At 48.5% G+C, this 27,155-nt stretch overlaps 1 protein-coding gene across 3 annotated transcripts in view; it reads right to left on the bottom strand.

The window, feature by feature from the left end:
- Nucleotides 1-932: 932 nt before the first annotated feature.
- Nucleotides 933-27,155, bottom strand: part of AP2B1 (adaptor related protein complex 2 subunit beta 1) — a 74,680-nt gene continuing 48,457 nt past the window's right edge. For 2 of the 3 annotated variants that reach the window (XM_064394424.1, XM_064394422.1), the window contains exons 15-22: nt 25,411-25,452; nt 23,540-23,686; nt 22,140-22,285; nt 19,559-19,688; nt 11,340-11,424; nt 10,554-10,640; nt 2,461-2,615; nt 933-1,442 (exon numbers count right to left, since the gene is read on the bottom strand). In XM_064394424.1, coding sequence (XP_064250494.1) covers nt 1,368-1,442; nt 2,461-2,615; nt 10,554-10,640; nt 11,340-11,424; nt 19,559-19,688; nt 22,140-22,285; nt 23,540-23,686; nt 25,411-25,452 — 867 coding nt within the window. In that variant the 3' untranslated portion in view covers nt 933-1,367. The remainder of the gene's footprint in view (nt 1,443-2,460; nt 2,616-10,553; nt 10,641-11,339; nt 11,425-19,558; nt 19,689-22,139; nt 22,286-23,539; nt 23,687-25,410; nt 25,453-27,155) is intronic. The other variant, XM_064394425.1, reaches the window with a different exon arrangement.

Genomic DNA, 27,155 nt, shown 5'->3' with positions numbered 1-27,155 from the left:
AAGGGAAACACTCCTGGCTCTAAGGGACAGCTTGGAAAAGAGGGGCCAGGGCATGGGGCTGCTGGGGACAGGGATCAGAGCAGGAACCTGGCTGGCTCTGGCCACTGTGTGTCTCTGGGCACAAAGAGTGGAGCTGCTAACAGGAGAAACCCTTCCATGAGCTGCTCCACCCAGCCCAGCTGGAAGCTGAGTGCCCCAGGCAGGCAGGCAGCAAACACTGCCGAGCCCAAACCATCTCCCACCATGCCCAGCCTGGGGTTTGGGGACAGCATGGCAACAGGGAGAGCCACTCCACTCCCCTGGCACCCTGGGGCACTGCCAGCAGCAGCCCCTCTCTGTGGGGGCCTGGCTGACACTGCAGCCCCACCGGGGAAGAGGCAGTGCCACATCTGGATGTGCCACCACGAGCCTGGGAACTGCCAGGGCCAGCACTGGGAGAGGGGGGCACAGCTCAGGGATGGCTGAGGAGGCAGCTTGGCCTCAGCAGGCACAGAAAGAACGGGAGGAAGGGGGGCTGCACATGGGTGAGGATGCAGAGACCACACCAGGAGCTCTGGCATGAGCCTTTTGCTCTAAGAGCAGGCTCATGTCCTTCATTTCATCCACCCCTGCCCTGTTCCAGGCCTGCAGCTCCCCACACAAAAGCAGCCTCACTCCTCAAATCACCAGCTCATGAGGCAGGGAGATGGCTGGAGTGAAAACACCATCAAAGCCAGCACAAGAGTAATAAAAACCCCTCCTTAGGGCTCCATCCCCCCTCTAGGACCCCACTGATGGCTCTGTTCCTAATTCCCCGAGGCTGTGCTCACCCTGCCAGAGCCCAATGCCCCTGCAGGGCTCCCAAGACTTCCTTGCAATCACCTTCTCTTTAAGCCAATTACAATAGAAAACCTCAAAAAAAAACCTATAAAAATATAAAATAAAGTGCAGTGTTATGTTTTCGACACTTTTGCCTTGTTTTAATGAGCAGCTGTGTGGTTTTTGCTCGGTGTTTTTCCAATGAGCAGTTATTTTACAAAATCCAAACTACACCTAAAGCCATTTAGAAAACACTGAACATTGGCACAAAATGGAGAGAAGCCCACGAGAACGGATGAGTGAGGGGCGAGGGGCACATGGGAGTAGTTTGAAGCAGTGGTTACAAACTCCATGGACACTAAAAATACCAAAGGGGCTTGTTCCCTATCATCGTTAGCACGTGGATACTAATTGCTACCTTGTTTAATCAGTGCCTTTGACTGAAATCCTACACATGAATACAGCTGCTTCCAGTTACGAGTGCTTTTCCCTGCGCTGGCGCTGAAGGAGGCTCTGGGGACCCCTTTCCCCCCTCCTTCTGCAGGGTGAGGCACAGGCTCCACCTCCTGTTAGTTTTTCAAGATGGCATCGTAGGCCTGGTAGATGTACTGGGACACTTCTGGAGCTCGGCATTTCAGGGAGAGCTGTGGAGAGGAGAGGAGAGGTTAGTGCTGGAGCTTCCTGCCACGGCCACAGGGGCAGCAGGGGACGGGCAGGACGCGGCTGCTGACAATCACACAGGATATTTCTCCTGCTTTCTTCATCATCAGCCTCAAACTGCCCTTTCAGAGCTTGCTGAAAGCAGGAGGAAAACAAAAGCAAACTCCCACTGTGGGGTTCCCAAATTATCAGCAAATGTAGGCGGCCCCACAGGCAGGAGGAAAAAGGGGACATGGTCCCAAACTGAGACAAGGGACCTGCGCTTGTCCTCAGGCTGCAAATCACAGCACTAAACCCAAGGGCTTCTAAAGATCTGCTGCTCAGTCCTGATGGACACAAACTTGGCTGTCACTCCTCTCTAAAGCAAAGATCAGGCTGAGACCAGGCTTGCAGCACCAAACCTTGTGCAAACACTTTAAATCACCTTCCAACGCTCACATTCACCCCGCAGCTCCCCAGACCACAGATTTCTCTTGAAACTCCTGGCACAGCTTCCAACAGGAGATAAATCCTCTAATACCAGAGACACACAGGTCCCTCAGAAGGGCAGTGAAGTCAAAGAGAAGAGTCACAGGGGTGCATGAAGCAGGACAGAGAGCAGCTTCCCACCAGCCCCGGGCTGGTGCCAGCACAGGGCCACAGACAGCCGGGAACACGGCGGGGCATAAATTTCCCCTTGTCTATAAGAGGGGGAAGGGCACCCTGGCAATGCTTCCTTGCTAATATCTCTTGGCTTTATCTCTGGGTAACCTTGGCAAGTCACTGCTCATTGCTGAGCAGGCGCTGTCCCAGCTCACTGGTGACAGAGCAGGGCAGTTCTGTCGCTCCTCACTTTTCCCGCGTTAAGCACTCCTCACCTCCTCACCCCTCCAGCCAAATTAACAGCATCTCCCTCAGCACAGAGCGAGCAGGGAGGGAGGAAGGGCAGGGAGGAAGGGCTGAGTGTGTGGGTGAGGCAGCAGGAGGCCAGGCTGTGCCCTGCCCTCTGCTGGGAGCCCTCACCGTGTAGTTGGGGTTCCCGGGCTGGATGCGCAGCTCGGCCAGGATCCAGATGCCGTTGGTGAGCTTCAGGGACTGGTAGAGCATGTCCTGCCCCTCCACGTTCCTCTTGGCAATGGTGTAGACATTGTTGTTCTGCAGCTTGCTGGAGACAGTGTCTTTGGAGGGAAGGGAGGAAAAAAAAGGCATCTGTTAGTTCAGACCCATCATCTGCAGAGACAGGAGAGCCCTGGGGAGCATTCCCAGGATGCAAGGGCACAGGGAAATGCTGGCTCCTTCCCTGGGGACAGGAGCACACATGACACAAGGAGAAAAAAAATCCAGTTCTCTCCATGGACCCACCTCACTCCCTTCAGGCTGTGATCTCTTGGTAAGTATTTGCCCATTTTACAGGGCTCTCACTGCCCTGGGTTACTCAGGACTTGATCAAGGTGAGACTTTAAAGGCTGCTCAGAGGGGAAGAGGACTCTGCCTCCTCTACAACCCCCATCCACCTCCAGGCAGCCAAAAAGTCAGAAGATGAAGGTGGAAAAGAACAAAGATCACAGCCTGAGGCTTGCTCAGGTTCCTGTCCCAGCCACAAGAGCTCCCTCCTACTTCACTCACACACAGACACTTCTGGCCATATCAATGTCCTACAAAGCAGTAAAAATCTTTTCCCTTTTTAAAAAAGCAATTACTTGAAAGGGTAAACCACCCCCAGACACTGTCTAGTCTCTAGACATCACAGGGCTGTGGTACAGTTTGAACACACAGCCTGACCTCAGCCCTTGCAGACGAGGTGTGATTTCATCTGCACACCTGGATGGGTGTCACTGTCACACACATTATTTCTAAGGGACTTTTTGAGGAAAGCAAGACAGGCAAATATATAACACCAGGACCCAAACCAGCAGCCCTGGATGCCAAGGGATTCCTCAGCACAGAGCAAACATCAGGCTGTGGATGCCTGTAAAGGGGCACAGTCACACTTTGGGTGGAAGATCCCAAAGCATCACTGGCAAATTCCCATTCCTGGTGTCCAGCAGGAGAAATTTAACACTTTATCTGTGCTGGGTCATTCAGAGCAGGCTGGGCACTACTGACCAAAAGTGAGGGAGAGAAACAGCCTGAAACCAACTCCCACTGAAAGGCCAGAGACTGGAAATGTGGGATCCATCTAAGGAGAACAGAGAGCAGGACAGGAGCAGAGGAGCAGCACAAAGTGACTGTGCAGCTCTAATCCATCCCTGCACCTACAGACACAGAGATCCACAGGGTGCCACATCTGAGAAGGGACACCAGCCTGTGCTGAGGGACTGGAGAGAGGACAGCAGAGCTGTTCCTGCACCAGGGAATGGTGGAAAGAGGAAGCAAAAGGCAAATCCACACCCTGGCGCAGACACTTGGATGCACTGGCTCTCCCCAGGGCAGCCTGGACCCTTTGCTGCACCCCTTTGCTCCAGAGCAGCTCCCTGCAGGTCCAGGATGGTTCAGGCATGCAGCTACCCAGACACACTCAGATTTAGGCATCCTCTCTTCCCCAGTTACTATGGAAACTGGCTGATATATGTTACTAATGAGATCTTTTGCTTAAAACCCCTCATTGCCTGTCTCCTCCTCCCACCCATACTCCTCCTCTCCACAATAAACTCAGCCAGACTTGGGAAATGGGCAGTGCAGAGCAGTCCCCTGCTCACAGGGAGCCTGGCTGGGATGAATCCATGCTGAAAGGACATCACCACCAGCAATGAAGCTCCAACTCCCACATTCTCATGTTCCCAAGGCATCAAGAGCAGCCCCCAGGCCCTTGGGAAGGCACAGTGTCCAACAAGCACAGGATCAGACAGGACATCCTTGTCTGAGAGGGTTGCTGGTATTAAATGGGATTTTGTTTGCCCCATTTGGACAGGCTGTGGTTAAACCTCACCCCTCTGGATGTGCACCCTGAAGGTGGAACTGCTGGCAAGGACTTTCCCCAGCAACCCTGACACCTGCCACAGCAGCCTCCCCTCTGCTGGGAGGTGCTGCTGGAGTAAAGGCATTTCCTGGGGAGCAGGGATGCAGGGTTGGAATGAGAAGCTGCAATTTTGGCTGCAACCCCAGCACGGGGTGTGATGGCAGAGCAGGGGAGCTGTGTCTAGGGAGCTCAGCAGGTGAGACACAGCCACAAAGGAGCTGCCCTTACTCCAAAATCTTCATGTGATGGCTTCTCTTGCCATGGAAACATCCCCAGCCTCTGCTGAGGGGCACATTTCAGAGCAGGAGTGTGTTTGTAGGGAGGACACAGAGAGGGAAAGTGAGGCAGGGCAAACCTAGGAAGCCTATTTTCTGCTCCCCTGACCTCAGTTATCCTCCAAAGAGGACAAAAAGCCCCACCAAAAGATGTCCTGCCTCAGCCAGAGCAACGGTGAGCAGGCTGGAGCTGATGCTTGCCTTGCCTGACCCTCCTGCCCCCTCTCTGAGCACAGATCTGAGGCCTGGGGAGAGCTGAGCCCCTCTCCCCCCAGGTAGCAGCTCCCATCCCTCCTGTGCTCTGGAGTATCAGCAATTTGGATTTTGGAGATCATCAGAGTTGCTAAGCAACAGTGGCAGGCTGTGGCTGGCTGAAAGCAGGACCACTAATGCCATGTGACAGCATAGCCTTAAAAAAATAATAAATAAAATCAACCCAGGCAGATCTTGCTGGGAGCAGGGAGCTGAGCCTGCCCCAGAGCCCAGGGAGGCAGGAGCAGGGCTGGGTGACTCTGGGGACTCTGCAAAGCAGAGCACACAAGCCCTTCAGCAAAGCAGCACAAGCCACAGCTGGCCTTGCACAGCAACTTTCTTTTGTCTCGAGGTTTCTTCTCAGAATCCTCCTGAAGCACAAGGGAAGGACACAGGGAGGTTTGGCCCTCACCATGGCCAGGGAAGCCTCTGACATCAGCCCAGCTCTCAGGGCTGGTTTGTTTGGTTTGTTTTCCTTGCATTTTCCTTCCTGAACAGAATTCTTTCCCTCAGTCCCACAGCCAAGCAGTGCACATGGAGACAGGGACACGGGGAGGAACAGCTCACAGGTCTCCTCCTTTGCCCTAAAGGGACCCAATACTTTTTTAACAGCACTTTTCTCCTGGGTGAAGCAAAGGATGAGCTTAAATCTTCTGCCTACCAGCTTGAGAACTTCACATCTGAACTCAGAGAGCCAAGACGAGCACCTGGCAGGGGGTTTGCACAAAGGACAGGCAAACTCAGAGCCAACACTGACCACACACCTTGTCTGACCTTCGTGGCAATCTGCTACAAGCACTCTGTATCAGAAAGTACAATTCAATGCTTATATTTTATGCTGTGTTAGCCCAGACCATCCCTGTGCCATTTCTAGCAGCACCTGAATGGTTCTGAGCATCCAGCCAAGAGCTGCACTCAAATACCAAGCACAGGCTGAGCCAGTGGGGAGGCACTTGGGGCAATGTTCTGACACTACATTCATTTCCAAGACATGAAATATGCACCAGTTCTGTAATTTATTAAACTATCAGCTATAAGATTAAAAAAAACAACATACCATGCAAGCTTGCGTATGATTTTCCCCCAGGTTTTTTTCATCAAAATAAAATCCAATTTTTCTTTGTATTGGCATTAGCAAATTATTTGGGGGAGAAAAACAAAGTGACCACTGCATACCAATAAAGCCATGTTCAACTCCAAACATGAAAGCTGCTGTTTCACACCAAATTGTGGAGCAGTGATAAACAAGTAAAACCAAAATTCCTGTGCTGAACAGCACAGCAACTGATGGAGTGGCATTAAATGGGAGGAATTCTCCATGTGCAAGTCAGCTCATCCTCTTTCACTCTGTGGGTTTGGGTAAGCAGTGTTTAGGAAAAAGAAAAACATTTAGCTCATCTGATTTGCATATCCTAATGTAGTGATCCTTTAGAATTTAGTCAAACTTAGCATGTTGAAAAAAAAAGTGTAAACAAGGCAAACTGAGCTTCAGTGCACGCTCAGTTACAGGGGAAACCTCAGCTGCACCAACAGCACCCAGAATATTTCAGCTATAACAGTTAGGGAATCTATTTTCACGCACTAGATTAGTGTATTTTCATTTAAAAAAATCCAAATCAATTAATTTAGCACTGGATTAATAAGAGAGGAGAATGCTGGGCTATCACCATGACCTTGTGTTTTCATTATTTCTGAATGAGGTTTTCTCCAGGGAACTTTCCCAACCTCTTCCTAAGAGGTTGATGCATGGAACAGCTCTGATGAATTCAAGATGTGCAGGGCATCCCAAGCACACCTTGACAGCTCCAGAGGGACTTGTTCCTCCACAGCCCTCAGGAACAGCCTCAGGCCAGGTCCATCTCTCACCACTGGGAACCTGAGCCCCAAATCCAGAATTAAGCACTCATTTCTCCCTGAGTCATTGGGGAAGGGTGGGAATACTTTCAAAGGTCCAGGATCTGCTTTTTTTGGAAGCAAAGATGGTGGAGACACAGATCAGCTCACAGATCAGACCCCACTTCCCACTGAGAGGGACCTGCTCCTCATCCCACAGCCTGGCACCTTATCCTTGCCTTCACTTGCCATGCTCTGGGCTGCCTGCAGCAGCCAAGGCTTTCTGGTTGCTCAGTGCTTTGGGATGAGCTGCCAGGGACAGGAGCTTTTTCTGCCATCCCTGTTACAAGCCACCAAAGCTCAAACCAATCCTGTTTTGCTTGTCTTGTGGGTACAGGATGGATCTTTTACCTACAAAGGCCTGGGAGCACAGAGTCCTCCAGAAGCTTCTCTGCTGTCTGTGTTTATCTCCTTTTTGTTTGAAAGAAGAAAAGCAATAACCTGGAGAGAAGTCTGCAGTTTGCACAGGAGGTGCTGTAAGGTGACTGTTGCACTGTGACAGACAGCTCTGGATGTACAAGAAACTCACACACTGCTTTTCTGACAGATCAAATCCCAGCCCCCAGCTAATCCCTGTTCCAAGCCTAACTCACCTCAGAGCCAGTTCCTGAGCTCACAGCAGCATCCTGGCTCTTTCCTGCTCTTGTCCAGTCTCTCCCTCTCCTCATTTCTTACAGCTACATCCCAGCCTCTTGGTTGCACACACCTGCTATCATGTCTGTCACATTGCCCCTCAGCTTCTTCATCACCCACTCCTGTAATTCCCCAGCTCCAAACCCCCGTGTAGTATTCTTCATTTTCACCTTTATTTCCTTACTTTTCACCTCTTTGATTAGTCCTGCCTCAGTCCAGACACTTTCTAGAAAGCCTCAAGTGTGTCCATTGTCTGCATCTTCCATTGCAGCATCTCCCAAGATTCCTGCCTTTCCCTCAGTAAAATAAAAACAGGGAATAAGTGCTGGGTGTTTAGAGAGACAGAAATTCAAATTTCAGTTTCTCCACTGAGGAAGAGCAGCACCCCCTGCCTGACTGCTCTGCAGGGCCTCCAGGATGTCTGCACAGAGCTTCAGCCCTGCTCCTCACACAGCACAATGTGAGAACTCAGGAAAGCAAAGGCTGTTTGCAGCTGGGAGCAGGAGAGGCAGGCTCTGAGGTGCAGGGACCACACTCCTGAGCAGCCTCTCCCAGCGCAGCTGCTCCACAGGCTCTGAGTGGTGCTGGAGCTGTGTCAGGGCCCAGCTCTGGGAGCTGAGTATTTTTAGCTCCAGCTGCACTCGCGTCACTGGGCTGGGATCAGTGAGCTGAGGCATGAATGGTGTCTGAGCACTCACCACCTGTGGGTGGGCTCAGGCTAGGGATGAATGACTGATCCCAGCAGATCCCAGCAGGGATAACAGCTCGCTCCAAGGAGCCAGCAGTGCTCCAGAGCTGTTCCTGTGCTGGAGGGCTGCACAAACCCAGCCTCTCCCCAGGTTTGGTGAGGAGCTGCTGGGATCTGCAGAGTTTTGTGCAGCTCTGCCACGAGTGCATTGCAAACCTGCAAAAACACCACAACCACTGATAGCCCAAATTGAGAGCTTTATTGTGGTTACACATCTCCTGTAGGAGAGTCTTTGAACAGGAACCAGCCCTTCCTCCACAAGGACCAAGTTCCTTAGGATTTTATATACAGACTTGCCCTTCCTGGAAAATGGATAGTCTTAAGCCTATTTTGACTGGATTTAAACAATCAAAATTATGAATCTTTAAAAATTATCACCCTCCTGAAGCACATGGCCAGCACACATCCTTGCTCTGGTGCAAACTAGAAGATGGACTCAGCTCCTGCCAGATTTCACCCAGCCTACTCTGCCTCTGCCCTGGTGTCTCACTTGCCATGCTGTGAGAGATGTGCACCCCTGAGGATGCTGGAACCCCAGCACCCATGGGTTTGGGATTTGGCTGATCCTTGTGCAAGCAAAGCTTGGTGCTCTTAGGACAGTCTGAGCTAGAGGAGGTTACTGCCTGTAGGAAATCAGGGTGAGCAGGCTGAGCCAGGGCTGCACTGGTAGAAAGAATACAAGGGGCTCAGGCAAGCACACAAGATTTCCCTGGTTTTCCCTCCTGCAAGCTCTTGGCCTGCCCTGTGCCCAAGCCCTGGTCAGGGAGGAGCTGCAAGGTGGTGAGGGCAGCAGAAACACAGAAACAGAAGCCTCAGTGGCTGGAAGTGTTTGGAATCTGTTTATGAGGTGAGACCCACTTTCTGCCAAAGAGGCTGGCAGGTCCTGGCAGGTCCTGCACTCCCCTGAGCACCCCCAGGGATGGGCTGTGCTCTGGAGAGGCTCTGCAGCCACGTTCCTGCTGGGAAAGGCTGCAGATCCCACTGACAGGAACTGCCTGGTGTTCCCTGCTCTCCCTGAGAGCTGGTAACCTGCTCTCCCCTGGGCATCCCAGGCCTGGGTGAGCAGTCTGGCCCTGAGCTGGCAAACCCTTTTGGAATGGGGAGCATTCTGTCACTCCGTGTTTCATAACATCATCTTCCAGAGGGAGGAGGGGGAGGCCAGGCTGCAGGACTGCCAATTTTCCCAGCCACATCCCCTTCCAGGCAGCACCTCAACACCAAAATGAGCAGCTCCCAGTGTTTCTGACTGGAGATCAAGAGCCCTGGATGCAGGAGGGCATGGCCAGGGCAGAAGGCACCAGCAGCAGCAGCTCTGCAGTGCAGGGGGAGAGGCAATGCCAAGCTCAGGCAGGAGCAGAGGGAGGACTGGGGGAGGCACAGAGGTTGTTCTCATTTGAAACCCCACAGTGAAATCAAGTCATAAGGTCCAACAGCTGCTATTTTTCCCCTCCTCTTGTGTGCTCCAGCTTTTATATTCCAAAATAGTAATAATTATGAGTACAAAGAGACCCATGGTTTCTGTCTGCTATTGAAGCACGAGGGTGTTCGTTGTGTAATAGCAGGCATGAGAGAATAAAAAGGTTACAGGGTTGGTAATCAATAGGGACACTTCTTTCATCTGTGAAACAGAGCAGCTTTTGGTAGAATCACTTGGCTCCTGCCCAGCACCTCCAGAACAGGAGCAGAGCTGCTGAGCTGGCCCCATTCCACTCTTCTACACTCCCTTATCCTTCAGCAGTAGTAAGGTCACACGTACAAGATGCTCACAGAGGCAACTCTACAGCCAAACAAACTGAACAGGACCAAACATGATCAAAATGCATCAAGATCTCAGCTAACAGCAGCACACCCTTCCCATATGGCCTGTCCCCCTCAAACACCAACACCCTGCAGTGTCTGCAGGGTTAAATATTTCATAAAGAAAGAAGAAAGAAGGTGCCAAAAGGTGAAGTGAGTGGCCCAGGGTGATGCAGTAGGGCTGGAACACTTTGATCAGAACTCACAGCAGCAGGACAGAGCTGCTGAACAGCCCCAACACCATATTCAGCTGCATTTCAAGAGCAGCTTTGCAGGGAAGCAAAGTATAAAAGGGAAAACAAGAATACAAGGTCCAGAATGAAAGGAAGAAAAAGATGGGTCAAATCAAAGACTTGGGATTTTAGATGTGCTTTTATGGGGACCCAGCTGAAGTTTTTGACTGAAACAAGCCCTAGGATCCCAGTCTGTGCTATTCAGAAGTGTAATACTTACATCTTCATTAGCCATCAGCTTATTTTACTAAGGTGGTATTAATAAGGTGATTTTTAATGGCAATACATCAAAAGTGCTCTCAGCATGGCAGAATGAAGCTACTCACCAGCATTCAGGTGACAGTCTTTAATCTGGAACTGAAGCTCATTTTCATTTGGAATATCCTTCCATGTTGCAAGGAAGACCTGGCGCTCTAGAAACAAAAAAACCCCTCAGACTGTGGGATCCTCACAGGAGCCAGCATTAATTAACACACCACAGAATATTCCAAAGTAGACACACAAATGGGCTTTTGGTAACTTTTTGCCCTGCTGGGGACAGATCCAGGATTTACTCCTGTAACAACCTCGGTCTCTTTGTAAAAGCAGCAAAGCTTTGATGGATTTTGGCCTCCCCCAAAAGAGAGATAGTCTTTGCCATATGAGCTGTTTACAAGCCAAGAACATGCAGGATCTGACAAGAAGGAAGGAGATCCACACATTTAGGATTATGTTAGTGAAAGCTGCTTTTCAAGCAACTTCCAATGAATTCAAACAAAACTTTAATAAATATGACTAGGAATACAAAAATTCCAGTGAAAAGGGGATGGGGGAAAATCCTGGACCCATTCAAGTAAATCAAACCATCAAAAAACCCCAACCCAAACAAATAAAAAAAAATCAGCTTCAAAGAAAACAGATCCACCTGGATAAGAGAATGAGAAGAATGTCTGGCTGAGAGAATGAGAGGAGGGGACTTGGTCTCTGGAGGACAGCAGGGACAGGCCACCAGACCAGAGCTGCTGAGGTGCAATGGCACAGGTGCAACAGAGCCAGGAGACACCTGCAGCCAGCTGGGCACTGGGGGCACAGCCTGGCTGCAGGAGGCTCAGCACACACCCCAAAGCACTCACCCATTTTGCCATCCTCCACGAAAAGCACGTTGAGAGGGATTAGGCAGCTGAAGTAAAAGACATCAATGTTGTTTTTCACAGCCACCTGTCACAGAAAAAAAAAACAGGCAGGTTAAAGAGTCTCTCTCAGCTGGAAAACCAAAGGGATCACACACAGTCTCATCACCCTGGAGTGCTCTCTCTGAGCAGAGGCCAGCTCTGAATGGGATGGTATTGAGCTCCTGGGCAGTTCCAGAAAGGACCAGTCCCCTTCTCCATTTTCACTGAAAGCTGCCCAAATTTCTCCTGTGAAGCTTTCATTGTCCTACTTCAGAGCCAGTTCCACTCAGGGGCTCACAGCAGCATCCTGGCTCTTTCCTGCTCTTCCCTCTCCTCATTTCTTACAGCTACATCCCAACCTCTTGGTTGCACACACCTGCTATCATGTCTGTCACATTGCCCATCAGCTTCTTCATCACCCACTCCTGTAATTCCCCAGCTCCAAACCCCCATGTAGTATTCTTCATTTTCACCTTCATTTCCTTATTTTTCACCTTTTTGGTTAGTCCTGTCTCAGTCTAGACACTTTCTAGAAAGCCTCAAGTGGGTCCATTGTCTGCATCTTCCTTGCAGCATCTCCCAAGATTCCTGCCTTTCCCTCAGTAAAATAAAAACAGGGTATATGTGCAAGGTATTGATTCCTGGAAGAAGAAATCCCTGCTAGAGAGCAATCAGGTAAACAAAACAACACTTGACAAAAGACTTAATTCTCAGTGTCATTAAACTCCACCAGCCAGGGAGTTTGCCCTTATCTGCTCTGCCTTTATCACACACACTTGCCATGTTCCCCACTAATCTCTGCTAACACTTTCCCCAGGCTGAGAGCTGCTGGGCAAGCAGGAGCAAACAGGAGGTCTGAGAGGTGCACTGTCACAACTCAGCTCAGGAAAGGCAGCTCTGGGCTTTATTTCCATGCCTCTCATGCTCCCCCCACGTCAGCCCACACAGAGAGCCTGTCATGGGAGCACAGCTCAGCAGACACCTGCCATTGCTGCAAGGAAGGAATCTTAAGCCTTGTAAGAAAGACCCACAATTGAGGTTGTGTGGGGAATTTCAGGAGCCATTTGAGCTCTTACTTTGTTTGAAAAATCTCAGAGAGAGTTCTCCCATTTGTCACCCTGAAACACAAAGCAGACCACGCTAAATGCTGAGCCAAAGGAATGAATTTGCTGCTACAAAGATTTATGGCAAGACAAACTTCATTGACATTAATAATTACCTATATTGGTGTCCTACTAGGAAAATCTATTGTCCTATAGGGGTAAGTTGAGAAGGACACCCACAAATGTTGGTAAAAACCAGCTGTGGATAGACAAGGAAGGGGAAGAAAGCAGATCAAACATGCATGCAAGCCAGAGACAAGTGGAAGGAGATCAAGCTCCCAAACAAACTCCCCTGGCAATTGCAAGGTGCCAGAAGTGCAAAGAACTGCAGAAAGGTTAATATGACAATTGTGGTGTTTCTACTTTTCAGCCATCACTAAAGATAGCAGCTCATATTTAATTCCCACAGTGCAAACCAGCTTAAGAAGGGATTAGTCTAAAGCCCACCAAAAACACGTAAGTGATGGTGCAACTGAGGAAAAACCTGGGATTGGTTCTCTGTAACAGGGAGTTGTTACATGCTCTGACTGCTGGCATCATGCTCACGAGTTGGAGTGTTCAGTGTTTGAACCAGAGGGGTAAAAGCAGATTGGTGGGTGGACTTTAGTGATTCACCACTGCAAAATATGATGGAACACATTGGGTGAGGAGCCAAAAATGCACCTCGGAGTCTGGGAGGGGAGAGCTGGGGGAGGGACAGCAGTGCAGCCATTCCAGATGCTGTGCTTGGATATAAGTCATGGAGATGAGCCAGAAGAGGGAAAATTTAGGCTAAATGTCTGGGAAAACCAACAGTGAGAATTATTAAGCAGCACTAAATTCCTCTGAGGAAGAGAAAAGCTCCAGTACTTGGACTTATGCTTAAAATCAGCTTTGACAATGCTCTCAATAAGAGGAACTGTAGGAAAACAACAAAGCATAGCAGGGACTACACTGCACGACCCAAGATCCTTTCCAAGTCTGATTTAATGATTAATTGCCTTGCCTTAGAACAACAGAGATTACTTAGCTTTTGTAGCTAATTGTTGTTGCCATACAACAGCAGTTTCCTACAAGAGGGGCTGGAAAGCAGCTCCTTCTCTCCAGTCACGGTTCTAGAGGCACACTCCAAATTAATATGCCAGCCCTGTCCCTGCAGTTATAAGGATGCTATAAAAAGGTATCTGCTGACCTGCTTCTCAACTCTGCAGAAACACACTGAGTAAGCTGCTTTGGCTATCTCTGGAGAGCTACCCAATTAAGATGCTCTGAAGTGCAATTTCTTCCCAGTAAAGGAAAACCAAGCCACATGGAAGCCTTCCTCCCAAACTGCATCACTGGGTTCAGGAATGACATCACATGTCACCTTGCAAGCAGCTGTAACCATGCAGGAATCAGCTGTCACAAATAACTCCTGCACACAGGGTGGAAAAAGCTCTCCTTAACCCACAGCACTGGGACATGACTGGGAAGCTCCCCAAAAGGAGCTTCCATTGCTCACCACCACACACTTCCCCCAAACTGTGCTCCACAAGGTCAGGTCCATGAAAAGACACCTGCAGACACCTGGATGGGAAAACTCACACCAAGAAGAGGCCCCCCTGAGTTGGTAACAGCTTCCCAAGGTCGTGCTCCACATCAGGAGCATCCAGTGCCATCTGACAGGCTACAAAAGCAGCCACAGGCAGAGAGCAGATCCACAGCAGCACCTGCAAGAAGCTGAGCAGGTAATAACAGTGACTTTCCAAAAAAATCCAGTGCTCCTCAGGTGGAACATTGTCCTGAGACAGGTGATGACATCTGATGTGATAGCAGGAGCTGAGAAGTCTCTCCAGGTTTGACATGCCTGTAAAGGAACCTCTGCTTGCATTCAACAAATCCTCCAGTCCAGACTAACTTTGCTCACGGCTCTGCTTTAACCTGCTGACCTGGACACGAACTATTAAATCTCTAGCTAGACCTTTAGCTTCAGACATTTCAGAGTTGAAACAGAAGCATTTTAAATAAAAATGGCTTTCTATCTGTGATCTTTTAGAGAGGGGAAAAAAATATTAGTACCTTGTGAATTTAATCAAGCAGCCTACAAAGCTCTGAGGGATAGAAGTCAAAAGGTGTCAGATTTTTGTGTGGTGCTTGACTGTTGAAAAGGTGTGAGCCCACTAAAAATTGGCTCAGGGTTACAAATCACTTATGTCTTGCTCATGATCTGACTAGAGGAAGCAGCACCTCTAGAAATAACCCCTGGAATTTATTTGCTCACCTTCCAGCATGAGCACCCTTCTGAAGGGCTTTCTTGCAGTCCAGCCCTCTGACAGCCCAAACATGATATTTTGAGGAAGAAGTACCTCATAGGAACAATGTCAAGTTATTTTCTTCAACAGTGTAGGTTTCTGATGCTTTAAATCTCAGACTTGAGCAACAGAATTGACTTTCAAAGTCAAGTCTGAAAGCAACACAGATGCTTTCCATCAGCAGCAAGTACACAACATACCCACTTGGAATCCCATTAGCACCTACACTAAATTAAGGATTTACTTAAGTTGGGTTTTGCTTTGGAGCCTGCTAACAGCCAAACTGTTAAGGCAAGAACAACTCTCATCTGCAGAGCCTTTTTTTACCTCACCAGGTCATGGCTTGCTCTGTGACAGGAATGCTGCTCCTCCACTTCATTGTGTGTGACAGGAGGGGCTCTCAGGATCCCAGGGGTGCTGCAGCCCCTGCCAGCCGTGTGCTCTTCCCACAGGGCTGAGCCTGGAGCTGTGCAGGCACAGCAAGGGTTACATCAGTGGTCAGGGAACACAGAGTTACTGGGAGGGTTGTGCACTCCTGTGCCTTGCTGCACTTCAAGTTCAAAATGTACAATTTATAAATGTGCTGTACCATGTGGCAGACGTGCTCTTAACCTCCAAACCAACAGCTTTCCACAGCTGAGTGAGGAACTGGCCACAGATGCCAAGCTGTGATCCAAGCCCTTAATTCAGAGTGTTCCCAGGAGGGTTCTTTGCTGAAATAAGACTCTCACAAGCAGAGACTGTTGAAGAATAACCCAGGCAACAAACCCAAGCAGCATCTTCCCCATCTAGCTACCCACAGGTGCTGTGTGGTGGCTGGTCAGGGATTCTCACACGCAGGCAGATATTGTGTCATTTATCAAGCAGGCTCTGGAGGGTGAACATCTGTTGGCTGGAATTGCTGCTCACACCGATTCCCACAGAGAGCTGGATGTGTGAAATCTGTCTGCAAGTTCTGAGTGCTGTGTTTGTGACCTGAGATGCATTAACAGCTCTGATGAATGAGAGCTCCAGCGGTTCTGCACCGCGAGACGCTGGAGCGTGGAGGAGCACAGGTGATGAGTTACAGCAGAGCTGAGACTGGAAGGATAAGCATCATCCACTGCATTAGAACACTGATATTTCCTCAGTGAAGAAGCTGCACCTTCCTCCTCTGTCTCTATAAAAAGGTTTTGACAAAATGTCCTGCACCTCACGCTGCCCAGCAGCGAGTCTGCGTTTCCAAGTGCCCCTCCTCGGGGAGAACTGCAGCTGGCAGATCCTTCCCTTTCCACACTCAGAAAATTTTACTGAATTAAATAAAAAAACCAGTTTGAAACATTTCAGGTTTTTTTCAGCTGCATGCTCTGTAGCTGCAGCAAGCAGGGCTGGCAGCTGCCAGCAGGATGTGGCACACTGATGGTGCATTCTGAACGTGGATCCCAGGAGAGTGGCTCCAGCCTCAGCAGACTTGCTGCTGCTCCAGGAGTGCCTGCAGCTCATTTTCACCTGCACTGTCTCCTGCAAGGGGCTATAATTTCACAGAAGAGATGATCATATTTGTGCCATGACAGGCCAGGCCTGAGCTCTGAAACTCTGGCTGCAGGTTGGCTCCACTTCACCCATTTCCAGGATCAGGGGAGCAATTCTTGTGTGCTCCAATTCCAATTTCACAGCATTTCCTAGCTGTTAAAATGCCAATTATTAGGAACAGTGGCTCTCTTTAGCATAGAAAGGCTCTCAGGCCAGGTATTTTCTAATTCCAAATTTGACTTGAAGAACTATTTGGAAAGACAACACTCCCACCAGTGCAAATCCCTGTTTTAGGATTGTTTTAGGATCCCTTCCTCTTTGAGAGCTGAAGGTCTCACACACGTGCTGCCAAAGATACCTCAGCCAGCCCACCTCTCCCACCTGGTGTGGCCCTGGCAGCCCACATGCCACCAGCAGTGTCACCACTGCTTTGATTGTAAAAAGGAAACACTGCAGGAGCCAGGGAGACCTGAGCAACTGCCAGAGATGTCTCCATGGCTGTCAAACACCCAGGAAGGTCAACACAGCCTCTCACAGACCTTTGGGCAAGGGATTGTTGTTATTTACTGGTGCCATGCTCTGACTACAGCACCAGGCAGCCCCAAAAATGCTGACAAGGCACTGCAAGGGTGTTCTCCACCAGAAATCAGAAGCACACAAATAACTATGTCAGATTTGCTTTAGCAACAGGCAAACTCCAAAGGCAGCTTTTTAATCTGACAGAAGTTAAAAAGATGAACCAGAGAGCAGGGATTGGGGTTTGTTAAGCCCTGCAGTGCTGTGTCCAGTCTAGCTCTACCCTGTGGATAAATCTCTGCTTGACTGGGGGTTAAAGCTGAGTCAACAAGTCATGAAAATGATCATGATTATTTTGGGATACAGGGGAGAAGCCTGGCATTCAGTATCACAAGATGCAAGGTGACTAGCAAACACAAGACTCTTCAGCTATATTTTACCTAACTAAGCCTCTGAAAATATTTCAGCCCTCCTCATCTTCTTGCAAAAATGTCTTTTTTGTTACCTTGTCAAATATTTTAGTTTCTCTCCATGATTACAAATGTCAAGATTAAGTAAGCTGTATTGGGTGAAAGATTAGAAATGGTAATAAAAATAACCTGAACAAGACATGAATTCATCACTTCTGAAATAGTTGCCTAAGGAATGTACAACTAGTCTTTGAAGTGTATAATTAACATGACAAAAAGTTGAAAGCTATCAGTTTGGTTACTTCAGGACTTATTTTTCTTGTTACTAAAAACAAAAAACTCCCACCAGAATAGGAGATGAACATAAGGTCCTCAGGTTCAAACCAGCCCTACATCTGCCTCAATGTTCCCTAGCTGAGGAAAAAAACACATTAAGTAAATTCAACCCGATGAGTGTTTTGGTTCTTCAATGAATACAGGAACATTTGTATTCTCTATCCTATATTATGCTATAAATTGTTCCCTAAGTAGGTCACCAAGGCGATTTCTGAACGTTTCAAGACAAATCCTTTCCACATGAACCCACAAAACAAAACCAGAGCCTTGGCTGTCAGGGCATTGAGAGATCTCCATCAAGCCCACTGCTGTCAAAAAAGTAAGGGGAGTGCTCTTTTTAACTTGGCATCTGCTATCATGATTCAACTCTTTGCAGAGAAATATACTATTACTCCATATGGCAGCTTCCCCAATTGTAAAAGGGCAGCCAACTTCTATGGCAATGAGAGCGTTAGCAAATTAACAACTGAGTCTGGCACTAATGAACGCTCCACTGTCTCAATACAAGGTAGCTGGAGGTTTCCTCACATGTTTTCCTCTTAGCTTTGTTCTAGCAGGAGATGCTACAAGAAACAAACTGTGTTCCAAGCCCTTCAGAGATTTAATAACCCAAATACTTCACTTCCCTCCTGATCAAAGGAAGCAGCTACTTGAGAGGGCCTTGTTGAGAGTCCCCAGTGCTGCGGAGGCTGACTGGGACTGTCACCTCCACATTCCCCTCAGAGCAGGAGCCAGATTTTACCACAGCTGACCCAAATGCCACCTCAGCTTCATGACCTGGTTGCAGAGGGAGGGCAGCTCTTCCAGAGGCTGGAAGGGCCCAGGAGGGTGGAAGGCAGGCCATGGAATTCATTCACTGTCTGGGCTCCTCCGCTGCATGACTGCGCTGGGAGCCAGAGTGTGGGACTGCTCCTTTGAGTGCCAGAGAAGCTATTTCAAGCTGTTAGCCCAAAGACTCATCAATAAGTCATAAGGCCCAGAATGGAAGTCAAAAGAAGGGGAAAAAACAGTTGCTGAGGCAGAATAAATAGTAACTTGCATTGCATTCTCTTAAACTAAAAAGAGAATGAGCTGCTTCAAAATATTCCTCTCTATGGGCTGCTACACTGCAGGAACCTAAGCCAGTTCCACCTCCTGGACACCTGAGGTGAGAGAAGCAGCTGCAGTGCAAGTTAACTGCATTTTGGGATACTGGGAAAATCATCCTGGAGGACCCAAAGGTTATAAATGCTTAGCAGTATTTAACTCCAGAGCAGAAGCAGGAGTTGCTGACCTTCACTCCACAGCATGGCAGCAGTGGGGAAGAGCCTCCTTCCAGGGAGAATTGTCTGCCTGATGACTTCCAGACCACTGGAGACAGTCTCTGGTCCAAAGCAGAAGGGAATATCTCCCTGGATCTGTCCTGTCTTTATCAGATTGACAGCCCAATCTGATAAAGAGGCTCCCCCAGGGAGAGCTGTCCCTGCTATTCAACAACACCCTCATTAATGAAACATTAGCTGCTCACATCATCTCTCCTCTGCCTTTCCTGGAACACACAGTTTGCCTTGGATTAAGCTATCTGGGGCAGGGATGTGCCTTTGTGAAACACCCTGGAATTTAAGAGCACTAGAGAAATATTAATCACTTAGCACTTGCCATCTTCCCTGCAATTCTTTTAATTGCCTCAATTCTTACTGACAGCTCTCTGTGCCTGCTCCACCACAGGTACTTCCTCTGTTCAGATCTGCTCCACTTCTTAAGCCCAGCCAAACCTCATGCCCAGTTTACAGAGCAGTGTTACTGCAACAAAGCCCTTAATCTACACAGAGGCAAGCAGTTGGTTTGAGGTGTTTGAAAAGTCATAAAATTCAACACATTTCCATTTCAGTTTTCCTGGGAAAAGCTTGGAAAAGGACTAAGCTTTGGCCAGACTCAAAGGCCTAAATCCATGAGGTCTGAGTGTTCACACATGGTATTGAGTGATTAGAGCCCCACCACATTGTGTTGGGCACCTGCTGAGCTCCCCCTGCCCAGAACAAGACAATCCCTACCTGGAGGTTGTTCAGAGGCTCCATTTTCATGACTGGTCCCAGAGTGTTGAGGGGCAGGGAGACATCAATACTTTGGTTTGGCATCAGAGGTGTGTGAATGGCCAGGGGGGTGCTTGGGATGACTCCAAAGCTGGGCAAGAGAAAAACAGAGGTGGTGAGAGCAGCCCTGCATTGTCCAAAATAAGTCCAAAATACAATGTTCCTTTTGTCAAACACCACCTGCCTTGTCTTCCCACTACTCCTGAGCTGCCCCTGCTGCTGCTCCAGGGAGGGAACACAGCTCAAATGAGTAGACAAAGTAGGACAAGGCATGGCAAACTCACTCATTTGCTGACAAATTCACCAGCCTGTCCCAGAGCCCAGCTCCTGGGAGCTCTGCCAGTACCCACATGGCACTGGCCTGTGTGCTGAGCACCAGCCTGCCCAGCAAGGAACGACCTGGACTCAGAGCCAGGTGTTGTTTCTCTGCTCCTGAGCTGCAGAGCACTGCAGGCAGGGTGCATCACACACTGCATGGCTGCTGCAGTGGCACAGGGACCTGGAGCCAGCACAGAACAGGCAGCCAAGGAGGAACATGTGGCTTGGAACAGCACAGCAGAGCAAATGAATCAACACACGCAGCTGCCTGGTCCTGAATGACAGCACCTGGCCCAGCTGCCTGCTTGGAGGCTCCTTCACTGGAGATGTGTCCCAGCAATGTTTGCTTGCCTGTTCAGTCCAAGGAACACTGAATTCCACAGGCACCTCTGCTTAGCATGGAGAAGAGGGAAAGCATCTCATACTGAACACATCACTCCTGTGCTATGGACCCAAAGGCAGATGGAAGCCCAGGTGTTTTGGTGTCCACTCATAAATGCATTTCTCTTTAGCAGAATTAGCTCAGAGGTCTCAGGGTGTTTGCAGGATGGATAGGTGTGTTTTTTTATTTTGTTCACTAAAAGCCTGATGCTGTCTCTGCACAGTCAGCCACATTTATCAGGTTTGTCATTCTTTCAGAAACCAATAAATGCCCCATTCTTGGGGCATTCTTCTTAGATTCTCCTTAGTTTTCAGCTCTAGGAAGCTGAAATAGGAATATTCCTAGCAAGGGCTCAGCCACATGATTTGCCTTCTGCAGCCATTTCACCTTGGAGGACACAAACCCTCATGTTTTCCCTAGGACTCAGAGGGAAACCAAACATGCAGTTGGTTACTAAGGGGCTGTGGTATTACAGCACACCAGAGCTTTAGCTTTCTTTTATTTTTTTTAATGCTTTATCCCAAGACTGCAGTGAATATCATTAGCAGCAGCAGGAAAGGAGGGAAAAGCAATAGAAACCTTAATATTTATACTTAAAGAACTAGCCCTTTCTGCAGCTCTTTCTAATGCAGCAGGCACAGTGGAAAGCACTGACAGGAGAACAACATTTGTAAGAGAGTAAATAAATAGTAGTAGGTTGTATATGGAGCTTGTGCTGCAAGATGAAAAACTGCTGGTTTATTGTACTGTATTTAAACTTTCCACATCCTCAAAGCAGGTGTGGCTAAAGTATAGCTTGATGTATGGGGGGGGAAAAAAAAAATCACAAAATGCCTTTTGTTCCAGGCTAATTTGCATGAAACATTCGCATACAGCAGCTTAGCAAAACTCTCCAGAAAATATGGCAGTCCAGGGAGAACATTTACTAAGACTTATTTAGCATAATGACTTTTCTAAGTAAATCTTATTCGTCCCAAGAAATCCTGAATTTGCAGCAGTGAGATTAAAGACATGGTTTCAGTGGATCTTCAGCAGAGAGAAGCCTTTTCCAGTGAAGTGATATTAAGGACTATGGAGAACATGTCAGTCACAAGATACTCTTTGCAGCCTTGATAAGAAGTAGCCTGGTCCTTGCTGAAGATAATACACAGCAAACCACGGGATAAGCTCTCTGGAAAGGGTATTTGTGGGCAGACACTGTGGCTGGGCTGCCATGTCATGTCCTTTGGCTGAGATGGGTTTCCAAGAACAATCTGAATTCTACCATCCAAGCTCTGAACTTTCAAGTGGCTGCTGCTTCTGACAAAATTGTTCTGCTGCCTATTACAGGGAGAACATGTGCCACAGGCTCCCAACTTGCAGCTCCTTCAGTGACAAGCAGCTTTATTAAAGAGTCCTGTGCTTCCAGACAGTCTGAGGGGCAGCAGAGCAATTCGGTCAGGAGGCAGAGGCATCATGGGTTGATATTTGTGCAGCTCAGATCCTGCCTCTTTGTGGTCTGGCTTTGCCCAGGGCACTTACTGGCTATAAACCCACCAACCTGCCTAACAGCTCATGAGGCTGCTGGAAAACTCCACTGAGGTTCAATGGGGCAGATGCTGTTTCAGAGCTGGGAGAGGGATGACACTGTCTGCTGCCTGTTTCCTCTCAGATTTATCAGTCTGTGTTTTCAGCCCTTTCACACAACTTTGGTGTTATAGAGAAGTCAGGCTGTATCACCTAAGCTATTTCAATGACTGCATTATACACCTAAGCACAAGCCCTCCTTAAATTTAGCAGTGTGGGCACAAACTCCTTTCCCAGGAGTGTTCAATCTGTTGAACATTGCTAATTACTTCTTACCTGTTCTTATTGAACTGAATGGCAAAGTCAGTCATGTGCTGCAAAGCCTTATTGGTAAAGTTCATCTCCATGTAGATGTGTCCCTGTCTGTGGCTGAATGTGCCTGAGATCTCCAATCCTTTAGCTTTCACTGCAGGCAGCCAAACCTTGAACACAAGAGATGTCATTCAGCGTGAGCAGCCTGGCCTGAAGATAACAAACAAGCAGAGTTTTCCAATAAACACAAGTCCTGAGCTCAGAAATCCACCTAGATTGGCACACTGAGCCCACAAAGGCTAAAGAAACACGGCAGGGAAGATGGGACATGGGGTGTTGAAAGGATGGAGCTCACCACTGAGGAATAAGCTTGCTGCTCCTAATCCATATTTGTTCACAGCACCCACAGAGGAAATCAAATTACTATAGCATTGGTGGGCACAAGAGCAGGGACAGCTTGTGTCCATCACAGCAACATGAGACTCACCCACTCTGCTGCTGGACTTCTCCAAGGGCTGGTTGGGCTATTAGAGGCAGGGCAACACTAAAGTTTGAACCAAATAAAATCACAGGGCTGATACTATTATCTCTTGGGTTCTGGATTCCCAAATCACCTCTGCGGGAAAAATCCTGACCCAGATCTGAGTGGTGCAAAATGAGCCAGTATTTAGCTCAAAATTACTGTGGTCTTTTTTTTTTTTTAATATAAGGTGCACTAATTGCAAGGACCAAAAACTTTGAGTACTATCTGCAGTACCTTGAGATCCTCAATTTCAGAGGATGATTTAAAATTATCCACCCATGAAGCGTTAATTGAGTGCTAATTTTTGTTTATTCCCTTTCAGGAGCCTGAGCTTCCTGTGGCTGCTCCACAGCCAGTTTCCAGAACCATGTTCTGTGTCTCATGATCCCTCTCAATCCATGCTTCAGCCAAAGCCTCTGTGATCTCTGTCACTGACAGAACATTTCTCTGCATTCCACTGCAGTACCATCATCCCAACCACACGATTTTATCTCCACTGGCATGTTGGATTCCTCCAAATAAACAAACAAACCTGCTGGGAAAGTTGCTGCAAATTCTGTCTTGCCCTCAGTCTTCTGGGGAAGCTTGTTAAGAAGCAGGTCTGCAGGAAAGCTGCTCTGATACAAATGAAAGTCTGGGATCTCATCTAAGCCATTCTTTAGAGAAATGCTGTCACAGGTAAAATGAGGGAACAGCTAAAATGCCAGAAGTCCATAACTAATAACTAACATGGTCTCCAACACGTGGTTACTCTACTTGGGAAAAGCCCAGGGCACCCCTAATGGGACTGAGTTGAAGTTTTAGCACCAGAAACCCACAATAAATAGGACAAGTGAGCAATGTGAGATTTCTAGCTCAAGAGAAGGCAAGAAACTGGGGATGATTGTTTTTGCTTACGTACAGACTTGGGAGCCACATATCCTCCAGGAGCCATCCCCATGCCAGATGAGAGCTCAAAGAGATCGTTGAGTCCAGTGGTGACCCCTGCAGGGGTGGGAGAAGGGGCAAAGGCAGCTGGCACAGCAGTGGGAATGTAGGTCTGTCCCACCTGGAGGAGTCAGAAAGAACAGGCACTCATTAACATCACGTGTGAGCACTGCTTATTAAATAAACCATGAACTCAGGCAATATCCTAAATATTTTAAAGCCATTTGCAGCTTCCCCACTGATTTATCAATAGTGCTAAATTATGCATTTGAATTCCAAAGCTCTTGGCAGCTAATCCCTATACTCGGCTGTCACCTCAACCAAGCTTCCAGATCATTTTTTATAGCTCCAGTTATCTATTCCCACTGTAGAGGAATCTTTCTTCTCCACATCTCCTTCTCATAAGACAATATGCTTTGTGGATCTACCCTACACAAACCCAGGGAAAAGAGCAAAATGCTTCAAACCTTCCCCCAACTACGTCAGTCTTCAGGAATCTGCAAGATTTTGCATATCCAGAGATAGCAAGGGAGTCATGACCATGTTGTGTACTCCCACCCAAAGCCAGAGCTCTGCATTCTCAGCACTTGGGCCATAAAGGTTCATTACATGAAGAAGAGTCTGCCAGAGGACAACCTTCCTGCAAGAAGGGCAATCATTCCCTCCCAGGATTTAAATGAGGGCATCAAAGCTGGAATATTAACCTTTAGGTGCCCAGCTTCAGGGGGGACAGTCACACTCAAGTTACACTCCCAAATTCTCTTCCTGTGCTTGAGAACAGGATTCCTCAGCCAGCAGCCCAGAAACAGCCAGAGTGACCAGGACAGAACTGCCTGCTGGGTTTTTGCTGGCCCAGGAGGGCAGAGACCTGGCTTTGTAGGTACGATCACCACAGGGAACCATCTCCCATGTCTTGCTGTGGGCTGCCTGGGTGTAAAGGTGTTCTGTGCCACCAGCTCTCCTCTGCCCTTGTGCTGAAGGAAGGAAGGAATGCCAGATTGGCAGGGAAAGGAGGAGAGAGAATGACTGCATCCATAAGAAGGGTCTCTGAAAAGCCCTCCCTTCAGAACTGAGTATGCTTTCCACGCTGAATTACTTGATACAGTTATGGGAAGAGGGATTGGAGCTTTCCAGGGGACACCACTCCTGGCTGTGGGTTGGAAGCACACTCCCTTCATGCCCATTGCATCTCCAAGCCATGTTTTGTTCCCATTCCACGCTTTTCTGGAAGAAGCTGCAATGAACTTGAAGCCAAGGCTGCTTTAAGAGCAGGTTGAAACTGTCCCATGTCCTGGCAAGAGCTGTAGGCAGGAGGACACCCCAAAGCACAGGCACAGAGGAGGTGGCCGGTGGCAGCACTGACCACACGTAGTAGGAAAGCTCAGAGCACCTGACCCTGATGTCTAGGCAAAAATCTTATGTGGAATTTGGGAGGAGGAAGCACTGAGTTCAGGTAAGTCTGTGGTGACACTGGGTTAGTGTTACAGACCAGGCTTTGTGAGTAGGGATAAGCATCCTTGGCCTTTCAGCTGCTAAAGCAGCTGCACAAGGATGAAGCACTGCCAGGGTTAACGCTGCTGCTTCAACTAAAAGCTCTGAGGAAGAAGAGCTAAGCAGAGAGAGTGAACAGCTCTGGCCCTGGCTGCTCTCAGGAAAGCCCAGGTGGCAGCTGGATCCAAATTAACATAGGTGGGGACCCGTGTGTTCCAGTTGCATTTATCCATTTTCAAACATCTTCAGGGCTTTAAAAAGCACCTTCCAGCACACAATGGGTGAGCTTACACTGAAAAACCCTGAGCTTTGAGCAGCTTTGGAAATTGGGGAAAAAAATGGAATGGCACTTACTGCCGGGCTTCCTCCAATGCCCCCGCCAAGGTCACTGCCAAGCTGAAAGAGAGAAGGAGAGAGAGGAGAGGAAGACTGAGATAATTTCAGCCAAGTGTCAGACGGCGAGCACGGATCGCTCCTGCACAGGACAGACGGAAATGCAGTGCTGGGAAAGCACAGAGAACAGAGGGGCTGCTTGCTGCTGTGGGAGCAGAGCTACCTAGAGAACTACCCCATGCCTTCACTGTGAATAAGAACAAAAATCCATCCCTTCTTGTGCCTGTTGTCTGCACCAAAACCTCCCTTCTTCATGTTCCATGCGTTGGTGCTTTCCCCTCAGCCCTGCTGCTGCCAGCAGGCCCCAAGCAGCTCCACAAAACCCAGTGGGGTAACTGTGAAATGGCATAAAAATAAAACTGACAGGAAGGCTCACTTCCTGAAAGCTTTGGTTTTCTAGGGAACAGCTATGAACCATGGCAAACACAATGCATCTTGGCTGTGCTCCTCTGACACGCGGCTCCTTCCAGCAACGAGGAAGAAAGAGAATGGGATCTGTGCTGCCTCTGACAACAGCTCAGAGAGGGGGGCTTTGAAGATTCTCCCCTCCCTCAGACAGGGGAAAAAACAGCTTCATCATCTAATGGGCACTCGAACAGCAAAGAGACCTCACAATGCACCAGGCTATTTCAGTACCAATTTCTGCCAAGCTGCACAGTCACATCTGAAGTGACCCAAACAGCCCTCCAGAAACACTAAATCCTCTCTGGGGCCCCCCTGCAGCCCACCTAGAAGCTCTGCCCTCACAAGTTCCCTTCACAAAACACCCAGACCACATTCTCAGTGACACAGCCCATTTTTCAAACCTCCACATCACTCTACACGCTCAGGAGAATTCAGAGGTCAGGACAGGCTCCAAGGCTTGGCTACAAGCGCTGTTTGCAAGTACAACATCACTCCTGTGAACATTTAAAATGCACTTAACAGATAACCAGGAGGAAACAAGCACAGATCTGCAGTGGTTAAGTCACTGCAGAGACATCTCCAGGCTTATCTGTGTCCCAGGCTTTTCTTCTGAAGACCAGGGTAATTTTATTTTGCCTAGAACAGGGGTTTTTTGGGGTCACATTCAGACAAGGAACATGACCTGACAACCAACACAGAGGATGATGCAGGGGTGAGGTAACAGCCAGCCCCATTAGGAAAAGGCTGGATTGGCAGACCAGAACATCACAGCTCACCAGAGATGGTTTTGCCTTTCTATTTGATTAGGGTTTGGGGAGTTAGTTTGGAGTTAGTTTGCTCTTAAAAAAGCATGTGACAAACTGGGTCAACAAAGGCTCTGGAGATGTTGTTCAAATAAATGCTGGTGTGTCAGAATACTGAACAAATGCACCATATAGCTGAAGCAAAAGCTTCCAGGATTGCCTGTGCTTAGAGCCAAAAAGGCTCTGACCTTTTCCCTCTGCACAAAAACTTGGAAATTAACTTTGCTGTGATCCCCTCCAGCCTGTTCCCTGAGAGATCTCACAGCAAATGTGTTTTATGCTGGTCAAGAGATACCATAAAGCTTCATACCTCTCTCCATCAGAGCACAGATAAAAAGGATAAATTGCCCTGAGAAGAGCAGCAAAGGTGTAAGACAGTGACTTACCAGATGATAACCAGCCTCCATAAAACCTGCAAAATGTGACAAATCCCTGTGCTTCCCTGGATCTCTCTCCTATTCCCAGGCACCTCTCTCTCCCCTAGTCCTCACAGGAGCA

Source organism: Passer domesticus, chromosome 19 (genome assembly GCF_036417665.1).
Source record: "Passer domesticus isolate bPasDom1 chromosome 19, bPasDom1.hap1, whole genome shotgun sequence".
NCBI lineage: Eukaryota > Metazoa > Chordata > Aves > Passeriformes > Passeridae > Passer > Passer domesticus.
The sequence above is the reverse complement of the archived record's forward strand: the minus strand, read 5'-3'. Positions and strand labels throughout refer to the sequence as shown.